Source organism: Pyxicephalus adspersus, chromosome 5 (assembly GCF_032062135.1).
Source record: "Pyxicephalus adspersus chromosome 5, UCB_Pads_2.0, whole genome shotgun sequence".
Taxonomy (NCBI): Eukaryota; Metazoa; Chordata; class Amphibia; order Anura; family Pyxicephalidae; genus Pyxicephalus; species Pyxicephalus adspersus.
The window spans coordinates 16976359-16991807 of NC_092862.1; the positions used below are offsets into that span (position 1 = coordinate 16976359).

Here is a 15449-nt window from a genome sequence, read left to right on the forward strand (position 1 = left end):
CCAGGAGTGTCTTGGAGAATCAACAGATATATCACTATAAGGCTCAAGTTGCAAGAATGCCTAGCCAAAGAAAATGTGTTGCTATATCTAAGAATGAATTCTAGACAAAACATACAAATGGATATATTTGATTCAGTTTGTTCTTTCTAAGACAGCAAAATATTGACTTTTGAATTTGAGACTACTTTAAAGTTAGCCTATGCTTTGTTTAGGGTAGGTGGTGGAGGGTCCTCAAGCCTGCTAAAGCTCTGACTGAGCTCAGGTTCAGAGTTACACATCTTCTTATCCTTGTTTGCAGTGGCCTAAAAACTGTCAGGGCAGTGAAGGTTAGAATTAGATGTTGTGGGGATAAAACACAGATTTACTAACTTATATATGTTTCAATGGGTTAATGTATTATCAAAAGTTGTCTTGAATAATTATAAAAGTGCAGCTTTCATTAACATAATACCTGGTATCCTACCATGAAGGGCTATGTCCACACCTGTCCTATAGGCTGAAAATTGCTGCAGCATTTTGCTTGATTTGCTAAAATGTTACAGTGTTACAGGCATAAACAGCCATTCACAACCTTTTAACACCAGAGGAACTCTTTAAATATTTTTTAGGTCTTGGGGAACCCCTACTAATATTAGTTAATTAAGGATTGAAGTGAAAGTGCCCCCTTGCACTAGTAGTCAGAATACCATCTTTACAGACAGCTAAAAAGATGTAATCATGGGACAAGGTTTACCAAATGGCCTGCAGCTTTTTAGGCACCATTGGATGGGAGATCAGTTGGTCACATCTCAGGGAATCTTTAGCATCACCAAGAGGAACCCAAGGGTTTCATGAGACCCTGGTTAAGAATGGCTTGGCTAAACACTGGACTTATTTTTACTAACATATGTTGACGTTTTTTTCTTTATATTGGTACTCCATATTGGAATGTGTCTGGAATGTATTTTTTATATCCACGTAGAATTGGTAAGCTTTGAATATCCACAAAAATTCAAAGTCAAAACGTATTTATGTAAATAGTTTCACCTAGAAACGTGTAATTTTGCTTAGCCAGTTTTGGGAACCGAAGTGTATTTTCTGACATTTGTTCATCCATAGCTGCAGCAGTTGTAGAATCGCGTGATATCTCCTGGATGTGTATCACCATCAGAGTCAGCTTAAGATGAAAAAAAAAGTTTTTCATTGAACTTAAAACGTCAACTACAATATCTATTTCTGATAGAGTTTGCCTTTAATGTTCTCCAGAGTTTCTGTGTGCTTACTTGGAAGTCCTTGCTGTTAAATCTCCCTTCCTGCCTCTCTATAGATCACATCACAACACTTTAAAAGTACCCAGCTGTATTGTATTCCTAAAATTTAAAACCTGGCTGTTCGGCTATTGTCAGTTTCTATTATATTCTTTGCAGATTACGGGACCTGGCAATAACTGTCAAATATGACTATATATACGTTTTATTCTGTTTTCTACTTTTTTTATTTTAGTGCCCTGTGGAGGAATTTTAACAAAGCGCAAGGGGACTATTTTGTCTCCCGGCTATCCTGAGCCATATGACAACAATTTGAACTGTGTATGGAAAATCACTGTGCCGGAGGGAGCAGGCATTCAAGTAAGATCACAAGATATTTTATAACATATGTCACTTTCGTTCTTGTGTGATGACAGAAAAACAATTTATTAACGTCAGGGAAGTGATATGTGTCACTACCTTCTTGGTGCTATTTTTTTTTTTTTTATACATAGCACTGTAAAGAGTGACTACATTGCAATGTACAGAAATATGTGTAGACATTGCAATAATGTAATGTGCAGGAAAACTTCCTTAAAAGTGTACCTGAACTCACACATGATTTATTACAGGACTATAGACAGCTTACTTTGCAAGTAGAATTTACACCTTGCATGGAATAATTTTCTTATCTTAGTGGAGGTGGTACAAAAAATACCCAATCACATGCATGGAAAACTAATAAAAAATGTTGTTTGTACATTATAGGCTGCTTAAAGTCAGCAAAGTGTTATACCTCATCCATTAGCTAAGGGAAATGAGATAGGAGATGATTCACTTTTCTAAGTGAACTACCTATATACCTTTTGTAAATCATCTACCCCTTTTTATGAAAAAATGAAGGTATTAGGGATGATATCCAAATGCAGCATTCTTGGGTTGACATTGGATATTGAATTGGTCACCAAGATCAGTTTCCTGCAGGTTATATTCCTTTCCAAACACTTTTTGAATGGTGGTTGTAACCAGTGGTACAGCCTCTAATAACACCAACCAAATCGGACACTCTTGATGCTGGCTTCTGGATGGTTGATACTATACAGAATGAGTGGTGTTTCCATTGGTGGGCTTTGTTTCTCTGCATGCGTGTTTTGTAAGCTCTTCAGGGCAGAGTCTTCTCCTCCTCCTGTGTCAATGTCTGTATTAGTCTGTCATTTGCAACCCCTTTTTAATGTACAGCACTGCGTAATATGTTGGCACTATATAAATCCTGTTTATTATTATTAATATTAATATTAATAATAATAATAATAATAATGTGTTTACGGTAAGTTGCTTTGCAAAAGCTAAGGAACTTTTTTTAGAACCCACACCAAACTCGTCCCAACCAATCTGATTGAACACTGGAAGGTAGATGTGTGTTATTGGGAAGATTCATCACCATCAAAAACATACATTTTTATCTCTTCTTTTGTTGGCCAACTCTTGGGTTATTTACCTTCTCACTCTGTTGGAATCAACAAGCTACAAGGGTATTTTCTTTGGACACCCTCACCCCCTCAGTTCCATCAATCACTTCCCTCTTCCAACCTATCATTCATGTAAGCTATGTTGCAGTCAGAATCTCTGTTCAGGAGTGTTATAAGTAAGCTTACTTGACAGTATACGTCATCTACCGTTGAATGAAACAGAAAGGACATTGGCATCCACTTCATGGTTCCAGACGCTTTTTATGTTGTCAGTAGATGCACTAGGACAATCCTATTTTTTTTTCTATTGCTGTTCTAATTGCAACCAAAATACACATGGCTGACCAATTTTGGTACAAGCCAGTAATATTTAAACTATTGATCTTCAATAAAAAATTAGAATGATGCAATCCCAATGCTATTGCTCAATACTTTGTCATAAATTGAAAAAAATCTGACATTCCCTCATACATTTCCTGATGAGAATCAATTACTGCCATTGAAGCACATGAACATGGAAGACTCCCACAAGGGAATGGTTGAGGGAATATTTAATTCCCTGATTTATAAGATTTATAAACAGAGAGCCGTATATGTATGCAATATTCTATTTTTACACCTATTAAAGGGTCGTGTTTTACACGTGGACCTAGAAGATTCTCGATCAGAGAATGTTTCAGTGAATTTCAAATTCACTTCTACAAATAAAGTTTACAGTTATATATATATATATATAATGCTGACAGTTGAAACCTGTAGTATGCAAAGTTTTAAAAAAGAAAGCATTAAAGAGAATGAAGAAAAAGGTTTGCTATACACTGTCCGTATTACAGTGATCTTTTATGTTCTTTACCATCTTTGTACTGTGCAGCCTTATATGTTTTTATCTTGTACACCACCACAGAAGGTTTTTGTGCTTTATTCTAATACTAATAACAAGTCTGTGTATCTGATACATTTCTTATGTCCATGTTGTTTGTGTGCAATGTGTGTGTGTTTTAAGACATTTTTATAGCCCTTTTCTCCAGTACGGCTCTGTCTCTCGCTTTATTCCCACAGGTGCAGGTTGTCAGTTTCGCTACAGAACATAACTGGGACTCGTTGGATTTTTATGATGGCAGTGACAACAATGCTCCAAGACTTGGCAGCTATTCAGGTGAGCAACAACTGTGGCTTCCTGTTTTTTTGACCTATTTTATTAAATGATAAAAATAGTTATGAAAAAGAAAAACATGTGTATAAAAACATTGAGAAGTGTGCTTGTGTGGTAAAAAAAACCTTGAAGGAAGGTTATTATTTTTATTCGGGGTACATAAAATGATGTGGTCAGGAAGATGCAAGTAATGTAGCTGTTTAGGTCCAACCCGAACATCTGTTTTGGTTATAAAAGAATTAAAAAAATTCCATATTAGCTCATTGATAAGGTGTACAGAGGGTAGTTACACAGCAAAGAACAAAGAATCCCTATAAACTGCCTCTAATCAGCCAACAGGAAAGTTTTATGCTGTGTACCTTAACAATGGGCTCCACGATCCCATTATCCATTGTTAAGGTAAGCACTGTGGATCATTCCTAATAGTTGATTGATGCATGGGACCTATGTTTCCTTAGAAACCCCCTTCGCCCAATGTGTGCCTTTACATTGTGTTACCTAATTTAAAGTAACGTGTTACACTTAAGCCAAGTTTGGCCATGTTATCAAAAATTCAGTGGAATTTTCAAGATGGATTGAAATTGCCTATGTGAGTTTTTAGATTGTGACTCAGTTATAAGTAAAAAAGGGGAAGCACCAAACTAGAATCAGACCCTGTCTACACAAATACAAGTATGTGCACATGCCAAAAAGATTAGGGTTTTTATGATGAACCACATTGCATCTTCAATCTGGCCATTGTAATTATAGAGCTGAACTCCAGACAAGTAAGCTGTTAAAATGCATTTGTATTTCTGTCCATGTAATTCTTTAATTTACACATTCCTGTGTCATTCAGGCAGACTTGGGGAATACAGTTGTGTTATCTGCTTGCCCCTAGCCTGTGGATTGGACAATAAAGGAGCCACAGCTGACTGTGGAGGTCATCACTCTGCCCACTCTGCACTCTCCATTTCTCACCATGTTCTTTTTTTAGGCACATTTGCAAAAAACACCCCTTGGCCTCTGCTTATCTGCCTGGAGTTCAACTTTTTAGCCCACCTAAAAGTCAATGTGCAAAGACCTGTATGCCAAAGGCTCCACATTTCCAGTCCTCTAAATGTAGAAACTAACAAGTTTAATGACTGTACATGAATTTTCAAAGTCTGATATCCCTTGTTTCTGTGTATTGATATACTGATGCAATTCTCTTTCTTCTCCTTTTTCCAGGGACTACCATTCCTCATCTTTTAAACAGCACATCCAACAATCTGTACTTAAATTTTCAATCAGACATCAGTGTTTCTGCAGCTGGTTTCCATCTGGAATACACAGGTAATTGTCAGATCCTTTATGCTGCCTATGATGCTCATTTCAATTTAGAATTGTATATATTTCAGCGAATCATATGTTGGTTTTTCCTATATGTAGGAAAATTCAGTTATTCTGTACTGAATTCTTATTTATGTATGTAATTGTCTGAATAACACAGAGGTGCACAATAGGTTGACTAAGCAATGTTTTTACATCTGGCAAATAGCAACCAATTTTTTTAAATAATATACAGAAATATACATGGAAAATTAACGTGCATTTAGTTTTCTTTATCAATAAAGAACCTCCCCAATCTTCTCTAATACCTATTGATAATTTTTTCCCAATACTTTCCTTCACCTATTGATATTTTAGGTCCTAGTCCTCTTTTATACACAGTGATATGTGGCAGAGGTAATATCTTAGACACCCTTAAGGGCCTCTATGTTAACCTACATTAAAACAAGATCTACTCCCCTACCCCATATTTAAAAGCCAACTCCACAAATCTAAAATAAGGTCAAATGACTATTAAAACACAAAGATCTGGCTGCATTTCTTACCTTACCTCCAGCTCTGTTGCAGACAAAATACCCAATCCCTGGTCAAGCACCTGACCTCATGATAAAAACACCCACTGGGAGGTAAAGTTTAATCGCAGTACTCTTGGACAATATGGGGTTCATCCAATGATGTGTGATTAATGTCCCTTTGTTTGGGTGTATTGAAGAGAAGGAGGCTCCAGACTGGCCAGAAGTCTACAGGAAAAATTGAATGAAAACAATATTGCTAAGAAAAAGGTAGGGTGAGGGATTTTTGTAAGGGTAGGACGGAGGTAAAAACTGGAGTTGGTCTTTAAATTCATAAGCCCTGATCAGGAAATGTATAACCTAAAGTGGAACTAAATTTCTGCTTTCAAAATTCATGGTCAGACAGGATTTTATAGCAGAAAGGGACTTACCTTCCTGATCATTGTTCTCTCCTCATCAAAAAAACACTGAGCTGCGTATTCCTGGTAAACCCAGCGCATCCCAACTTCCCCTACAGCTGCTGGAGTTATATCATCATGGTCTGGCCAATTAGAACGGCTAAAAATTTAAACTAAATAGAGGTCTGAGGGGTTCTCTTGAAAAAATGGGACTTTTCAGGCCAATAGGTACAAATTTTACAATTAAATATCAAAAACTATAACTTTATTAAATACCCTTAAAAACGTTAACATAAAGAACCTAAAAATGTGCAACAAACACTACATGAAAATTCGTGTCCGGTTTACCCAATCAAGGGGGAATAGACGCGTTTCACATATTAAATCCTCTTCTTTAGGAAAAGAGACAGGGATATCTGAGGTTTGTAGCACATCCAGCCCCACCCATAGGGTGAGAGCAGGCGAGGACAGCAGGTTTTAGAATCTGTCAGTTGGTATTGTTTTCAATTATCATTCAGTGTTCTCAATAGTATGATCCATATTGCCTATCTTCTTAATTGGTCTTCCTACTTAACATGTTTCCATTGAATATCATCAAGTATTCACAGCAAAAGCTTTAAAACTCATAGATACTTCCACTTTGGGCTTCATCGTTTACCTTCCATTATAACAGTTTGCATCCACCTGCTGTCAAAACCTTCCCGCAAATGGCATCCCCAGGTGGGTAGTAGTGTTGAAAATTTAAACTAGAAAGAGAAGAAGAAAGAAGATGGCAGTGCCCATGACCGAAAGTCAATGCATTCTAAAATATTCCAATCAGGCAGGTAAGGGTATTTTATTGCAGAAGGGACATCACCTTTCTGTTCTGCAATAAAGAACTTACCAGATTGCAAATATGTGTAGTTCCACTTTACCTTAGCTAGAGATACCAATTATATGGACTTGCAAGGTATCCAGTCATGCCAAGTCACATGATCTCTGCTGAATGCCAATCTTTATTCTAATATGTACATAGTGAAGGTTAGATAAGGTGAAATCCAACCAATATAACCAATCATGTACATGGGAGATTTTTGTACATAGGAGATATATTTTTTATATTTTGATATGGGTAAAGGATAACAATGCTGTTGCAATTGTATTGGGTTGTGTGTGTGCAGATGTATATTTTGCTCCTTTACAATACAGCAATGCAAACATATTCTCTGCCTGCTTCTTGCAAGTGTAGTCTCTCCGCTTTTCAATACAGTGAAAGACGTATCAGTGGTTGATGTGCATTTTGTTTGTATTCTGAGTGCTCTGTACATTCTGAGACTCTACAGCCCTCTCAGCTTCCCCATGTCACCATTGGCCCTAGAAGAAGGAGAATCGTGACATAGTAAGCTTGATGTTAGCATGCACACCAAAATTATACGTTTTACTTGTGTGATCCTCTAAGCCAATTTTAAGGATTATCAGGTCAGCTAAAGCAGATGGTTGTTTTTCTCTTTTTTCTTCTTTTTTTTTTTTTTTTTGTGACAGCATACAGCAAGCTGATGTGTTCTATATTCATGCAGAAAACGAATGAAAAATGGTATTGTTTCATTTTTCTATCACTTTGATAATGTGCCAAGGATGAAATGGAACAAATACAGCCTGGGTCACTTCTGTCCTTCACACCGCTGGCTCTCAGCATCCCTGTCTTTCCTCTCTGGATTGTGTTAATAGGATAAGTGTGTAATATTTTTTAAAACCGCGGTGCTCTCCTCATGTTCAGAAAATTCGGTCTTTCAGTTTAGAAGAGCAGTGAAATTGTCTTTTTACTTTGACATGTTTTCTTTGTCCCTATTAAGCTGCCATATCGCTCTGCTGTGTTGTCGCAGGAGCATAAGCTGCAAATGGCAAGCTGGTTTATGAACATTATTCCCGAAATTGTTGTGAAACTCGGCCTTTGTTTTAGCTGTACATTTCTTTCTGCAATTTTTGAAGCTTGGTGCTTGAAAGAGAATCTGGATGTTTCACTTCAGCTTCATTTTTATTGTATTATACTCAAATGTAAAAAATAGAACAAAGAATATTATTTGCATCTAAGTTGACCACATTTCATATGGAGGATGTTGATAAATTAAGATCAGCATGTGACCACACCTCCGCTTTAATATGTTAAGTATTGCTATCAAAGATCAGGGCTGGCACAACCTTTTTGGATACCATTAATCCCAAAGTAAGGGACATAAATGACAAATTAGATCAAAAAGCTAATTTGTTTTAGCTATTTCAACTTTACAAAGAAGATAACATTTTTATTAGTCTTGCCCAAATATTTAAGCTACAATGGCTTCATAAATGTGGGAAAAGTTTTCCATTACATGAAAATTCTCTGAATCAAAACAAAAAATATGTAAATTGTCAGTAGAAAGCAAAGAGTAAAGCCTGCCCCAGAGTGAACTGACACGCCCCCGCTGAGTCAGATTTTTGGCTGTCAGTGCTCTTGCTCCCTACTGATTGGCCAGTTTTTGCTATAACTCAGCAGTGAGTGTGTAGAGACTTCCAACAAAAGAGCAAAAGTCTTTCTCTACAACTTTCTGGCAAGGATAAAAACTTTCCTATTCAGACTTTGATTGCTATCCAAAGTAAACAATTGTAAGACTTTATTTAAAGTAAAGCCTAATTTGGATTTTAAAAATCCAGATTTTATATAAAATATTTAGAAAATTCATCCATAAATTTTAAATGTAGAAATGCAATTACTTACATTGTATTTCAGTAATGCACATTGTTACATGACCTTTTCTGATTGTGTTCCCAACATGATCTGCAATTGCTAGTGATAAAAGAGAATGTAAAATACTTCTGGACATTAAGAGCCCTTATTTCATAAATACAAACTACTTTAAAAAGGAAGAAAAATCAAGAAGCAAAAATGACTCATCCCCAGCTCCCTTACTTTAGATTTTTGATTGGTTGCTATTGGTTGATTTTGTTCTGCATGCACAAATACAAATTGAAATATGAATGTGAGAAAAGTAAATTATTCATTGTAAAATGCATGCATATTATAGCCTATGCTGAAGTTCTATGACCTTCTATGAACTTATTATATACTATAAAATGAAGTAAGCATATTGTTTACAATGAATTATTTCCCATTTTATCAGCTTGTTGCAAAGCAAGTAATAGGCAGAAGACCCAGATGTGTATTTTATACATGCAACAAACAATAATTCCTGTATTCAAGCATTTAAAGACAAAGGCTATATGCTTTTCTGTGTTTTTCTTCTAACAATTGCAGCTTAGACAATTGATTTTAGTTATGATTACTGAACAACGTCTATAAACATCAGCAGCTTTATCTGGAACTTTGTTCAGCTTGGCAGTGCTCGGTTATTTCAAAACATCAAAAATTTCAGTACTTGCAGAACTTGTTATTGTGTATGTTATGACTAAAGTCATCATATAAAGGTTGATAGCATACTCTGGAAAAAAACAAAATTCAAAGCTATTCTACCCGATATCAGACTGTGGTACAGCAAAAATTGATCATTTTCACACTGTTATCAAAGGGTAATTGTAGATTTTTTTTATTTCTTGGGGGAAGTAAAGGGTTTATGATACTCCAAGGTTTCCTGCTGAAGTGGTTAGGTCATTTTTACATCTGACCTTCCACTGACATACCCTTTTTGGACAAACCATAGGCATAAAAAGGGAGTTTTACAAGTGCTGTATCATAAAATAAACAATGTTTCTTAAAGCCAGAAAACTAGTATTGGAAACATAGGAAACAGAAATTACTACAGAAATATGGAATGGTATAAATTTTACAGTTACAGCACACATAAGTCTTCGTACAATGGGATGAGGTATCCAGGACTGAAGACGATAGGTTATCATAGGAGAACCTGGGTGATCCTGCAAGCCTGGAATAGATCTGGTCCAAGATTCCAAATATTTGACAACTAATAGAAAATGATTTTATGAAATCCATTTCCAGTTTTACTAGATGAGTCAGGTTCTCCCATGAGAGTCTATCCTCTCTAGTCTTGGATAGCTTTAATAAATCAACCTGTGTGCAATATGGATCATAAGCAATTGCTATCATAAAATTTACATTAATATAAATGTACATAATCCGAATGAACAGTAACCTGACAGTGAAGGAATGAATAACCAGTGGCCACTCATTAGTTGAAGCCTTAGCTTGTGGGTATATTATACCTGTATATAATACTTATATATACCATTTCTTTTTGCTATTGTATATTCAGTTCAGTATGTTTTATCTGTATGTTTAAAAGAATACTAAGGAGTTGCCCCCCTTTTGTAGCTTTAACAGCCTTTACCCTTCTGAGAAATATACATATATTATATAATATATATATAATATACGTAAGATCGAAGGTGGAAAGATATGCCCATTCGGCCAAAAGGTCATTTTTGAGGTCAGGTGCCTAGGCTGGACAAAAAGATCTGTCTCCTGATGAGCATTCCAATTGAGGTTTCCCTAACGTTGGCTCCCTTACATAAAATCCATCAAATGTTGTCTTAGAGAAGTCTTTATAGATCTGTCCTCATTTGTAGGACTGTAATCATGCCACAACACCATAGAGCCTTAAACTATCTATAATTACTTATTGCCATCAAAAGAACATCAACTCCTGGTGAGCACATGGACAGTGTTTATCTAAAATGGTCTTCTGTTTTGGCCAGCATATTCAACATTCCTGTTAATCCACTTGAGTGGATTAGGTATAATTGACTTTTCAGTGAGTTCATTATTTTCTTAAAATGTTCCAAATAAGATATCTTCAGGCAAGTTATCTAAGCCTCTAGTGAAAAGTTAGGCGTTATGTGTTGAAGGACCCATTTGTTTGGGGTCCTTATTTTCCATAAGTGAGTTTATAGAATCCTTCACCAGCTTCTCCAAATTGCTGCCAAAGGTGAACTGCTTGCATTAGACTCCTGATTCCTAAAAAAATGTAAAACAACACATAAAATCAACCCATTCTGCCACTCAAACTTGGATGTTTCTAGGTTGGAGCGTAGTGTTAAGCCCTTTTCATCACTATTATTCCATCGCTGTGATGACCTTCCTTACTGGCCAAAAGTAATGTGCAGAATAGGAAAGTAAGCATTAATTCTATTAGCTGTGGCAGGAAAGTTTAGGAGATGTCTGCAAAAGTATATATTAAATTTAGATAGCAGATTGTCTTTAGGTATAGCAGTTATTATGGTTAGGGCAATTTAGGCATATTGCTTGGTATTTTATTGTATACAAGTGCATCACTATTGGTCAATTACATGTGCCTCTGTTACCAGAAACAGATGAGATTTCATTTTATATTTTGCCAGTCTTTATGAATGAGGCAGCATGTACATCTTTCAATTGTAAGCAGCAACAATAATACTTAAATTCTATGCATTTCACATTTTTAGCTTTTGATTTTAATAAACAGAAAACATGAGTAAGATTTGTCTAAATGTGATACCTCTGAAAACCTCCTTTCCTTAAAAATAATATGGCCTTGCAACTTTTCTTAATTTCTTTTATCTGATATAAACTTTATTAGAGAGAAAGGGGAAAAATGTTCAGATGTCCTAATGACTTTAATGCAGCTGATAGTTTTGGCTTGAATTCACCTAGAAAAAATCTTGATTATTTAATTACAGTAATTAGTTTGCAGATTTTCAAGCAGCGTCAAAAAGAAGTTAATTAGAAAACATGAATAGATAATGTTCAGTGAACTCAAAACACCTGCTGTTTAGCAAATGAAATGTTGATCTATTAATGCTTCTTAGGCTTTAGAATTTGCTATTAACAATAATAATGACAGGTGCTTATATAATAAACTATTCAATGTATAATAAAAAAAGAAATCTTCAGAGGCCCTGAATTAATAACAATTCATGCTATGTATTCTTTTTTCATTGTGTAAATTCAAACTCCAGTTTTCTTTGTCATCATATAACAAGTTTAGTTTAAATGGCAATTTTTTATCGATACAGAACAGTCAATTTCCTATGGAATGTTTGGAATGATGTCACTCCTTGACTTACTTACAGTATTGGCTCAAGGGGTTTTGTATAAAAGCATAGAAGACACACATAAACTTTTCCAATGTACTCAATGTCCATTTTTTTGTGGACTGCCGCTAGAGTGTAGCTAGGGTCAGATAGATTTGTTCATGTTAAAGTGCACCTGTCACCACAATTTTTACTTTATATAAAATGTTAGATAACCCTTTCATACAAACCAAAAAGTTTGTGAACTATGGGGTCCCTCCCCTTCTGTCTGCACAGCTGTGGCAGTATAGACTGAATCGGAGTCCAGAGCCCCCTAGGATGCCTAAATCACCTATCCCAGATGGCTCCAGATGGAAGTGTGGGGGTTTGTTGGTATAAGGTACTGCAATCTGGTAGTGCCCTTCAGTTAATGATAAAACTTCCATATTTCTGCTCTCTCACCCATGCGAATGAGAACATTGAGATTGATTTACTAAGGAGATTTTACTTAGCAAATTGGTGACCACTCCTAAGAAAATTTTCATCAATGAGGTGGAGCTCTCACCTACTGACCATAGAATTTGCAAGATTTTAGGTGGGAGTTTTTTCCCCTCTTAGAATCAATTGGGTTTGAGTTTGCCAAACACCAGAGAACATTAACCAAAATCTTCGCAAACCAGAACCAGAACCACAAACAAGATAACATTTGCCCATTTCTACTGGGGATCTTCTAATGCTTCTTCCAACAATTTCTTCCCAGGTTATTACTCTGAAGTAGCTTCTAGCTAGAGACAGCAGTAGATGATGCCTGATCAATGTGTGTTGGCACAGTCATTAGTAGCCTCCACCAGGTAAAGAGTGACAGCTCCGAAACACGACAGAGGGACAGTTTTTATCCTAGAGGAAAGATTTTATTAAAATAATTGCTGTTGATCTTGCAATGAAAAGAAGTTTATTTTTAGGTTTTTTTTTAGTTTTATTTTTAAAATATTAAAAGTTTGGGGACTACTTTTGAAATGACCTTAATAAGGTATAGCTAAAAGTAGTAAGTCAAATTTATTTGGACCAAATTTTGGTAATTTTGGTGACAATGCCGGAGCACACCTCGAGAGAGATTTGTCACCTAAAAACATTCAATGCTTGAACAGGGATCTTTGCAGCAGAATCTTTTATTAAGAGCTACAGATTTGAATGCAACTTTAAAACTCACATAAAAGTATTCCAGCTTATAAAAGAGTTTAGTGATTGTGTTTGGATCTACTTTAGATTCTAATTAAATAATAATGCAGACATATCATGACTTCAGCACAGTAGCAATGTTACCTTTACAAAATAAGCAGTTCAGTAACTTTGTTTGTTTGATGCTTGAAGAAGCACTTTAAAGAATTCAATACTGTATAGTTGCACTATTATAAGTGATTCTGAGCTATAGATACTAAAAAAAAGAGAGATTTATAAATAAATATATTTATTGGTGAAATCAGGACATCCTTAAGAAAAGTGTGACATTTCTAAATTCTGTTTAAAACCAGGTAGAAACAGATAAAATGTTGCCATATGGAAATGTTTCCTAAATAAATCCTATATTTTTCATTGTTGTAAGTTATGGAGGTTGCAGTGTCTTGCAGCAACAATAGGCCCCTAATTGCATTCCAGAATTATGCATCTGGTCCTGGTACCTAAGCTGATAACAGGGACATAAATGCTGATAGGTGGACTGGAGTAATTTGTATGAATTCAATTAGTATTACCTGAAAACACAGAAAGGAATTTGTCAATGTCAGCGTACTATACAAAATTCCATTACTTTCGAATGGAAATCTTTTTCCATAGTAAATAGGAGTGTGCTTCAGTTTAACTATCTCCAAGTCAACCTATTTTCAAATAAATCTTGTGGATTGTGATTGTGACTATAGGGAAGAATTGTCTTCTGTGACCGTGGTTGTAAATTGGTAAGTTTCTTGTGGTATATAACCTATCACATATAAAAATATATAACAAATATAGTATATAAAAAATTATGTTGTTTTTTATTGTAAAATCGTATAGCTAAATTAAAAATAATATTCCATGTTTGTGCTCTGTTTATAAAACAGGGAATCTGACATTTCCTGTTGGTAATCTTCCAAGTTAATGCGTTTCAATCGCAGTAATTGATTTCCACCAGAGATCGTTAGATTACCTGTTTTATTAATAGAGTCCTTTGTGTAGCTACAGAAAAATTATATATTTTAAAAACATAATTTTTTATTCTATATCATATATAGTTTATAATGTTATAAATATATTATATATTACAATGCTGTTTAATATGTTGGCAACCTTAATGCTCAGCTACAAGAGTGAGACCAATTTTATGGCCATGCGGGAGGGACAGATACACAATACTTGCAAAAGAAAGCCCAATGATTGATTTTCAGTTAGCAGTTATTAGTTCTGAGGAATATTCAGAATTAGAAATGTGCTCTATTAAACCCTTTTGTCAATTAAAGTTATGCAAATTAATTTAAGTAATACAGAATAAGTAACTTGCTTGTCCAGTTAGGTTTTGCTGGGATACAAGTCATATATATGGTTTACTCCCCTTGATTAGGACTGAGGATGAGCGAGTGAGTTTTTAAAACTTGGTCTGGTGGTGAATTTGGCCGTTCTCGCTTACCCAAATTGTAAGCAAGAATGGCCAGTTTAAATTGGCGGATCGAGCTCAAATTCTAATGAAAAAAAAGAAAAATTTTCTAAAAAAAAAAATTTTGGGCTGTAATGATCAATGAATGCAGCGTAGGCTGCATTCATTGATTAGCTCAGTGTGCGATCCCCGGTACTAGAGGTTAAATAGGGACAAGTCTCCCCAATCAAAACCTCCAGTGCTCTCTGATTGGCTGAGGAAAGCTTTGGCACACAGCCAATCGCACACAGGATTCCCAGGGCTGCATAAACAAATGCAGCCCTGAGAAGCCACTGAGATCCTGGGGCATTGGAGGTTAATTCATGCAGTGGACCTGCAGATGAACTCTCAATGGAGTTTCTCTATTGAGAGTCCATCTAAAGTTCAGTTCCCATGGTCACCCGGCTCATAAGTAAAAGCCCTGTGACCGTGGGAACTCTGCAGTCACAGCTGATTGGAGGCGCACGAGTGCCTCCAATCAGCTGTGACTGCAGGCCAACTCTCAATGGAGTTTTTCAATTGAGAGTTCATCTGCAGTTCAGTTCCCACAGTCAACGGGCTGTACTTATCAGCCCGGTGACCGTAGGAACTGAACTGCAGATGAACTCTCAGTGAAGAAACTCTCAATGAAGGTAATTAACCACTAGTGCTGGGGATCCCAAACAGGAGGATTCCCAGGGCTGCAAGAATGAATGCAGCCCTGAGAATCCTCCTGTAATGATTTCCTCGATCTTCC

General features: G+C 35.9%; 1 protein-coding gene across 1 annotated transcript in view; it reads left to right on the top strand.

Moving 5' to 3' along the window:
• The window catches only part of CSMD3 (CUB and Sushi multiple domains 3), a 297101-nt gene that overhangs the window by 159042 nt on the left and 122610 nt on the right, over positions 1–15449 (top strand). The window contains exons 27-29 of the mRNA XM_072413237.1: positions 1483–1607; positions 3755–3851; positions 5058–5162. Of these exons, the coding sequence (XP_072269338.1) occupies positions 1483–1607; positions 3755–3851; positions 5058–5162 (327 nt within the window). The remainder of the gene's footprint in view (positions 1–1482; positions 1608–3754; positions 3852–5057; positions 5163–15449) is intronic.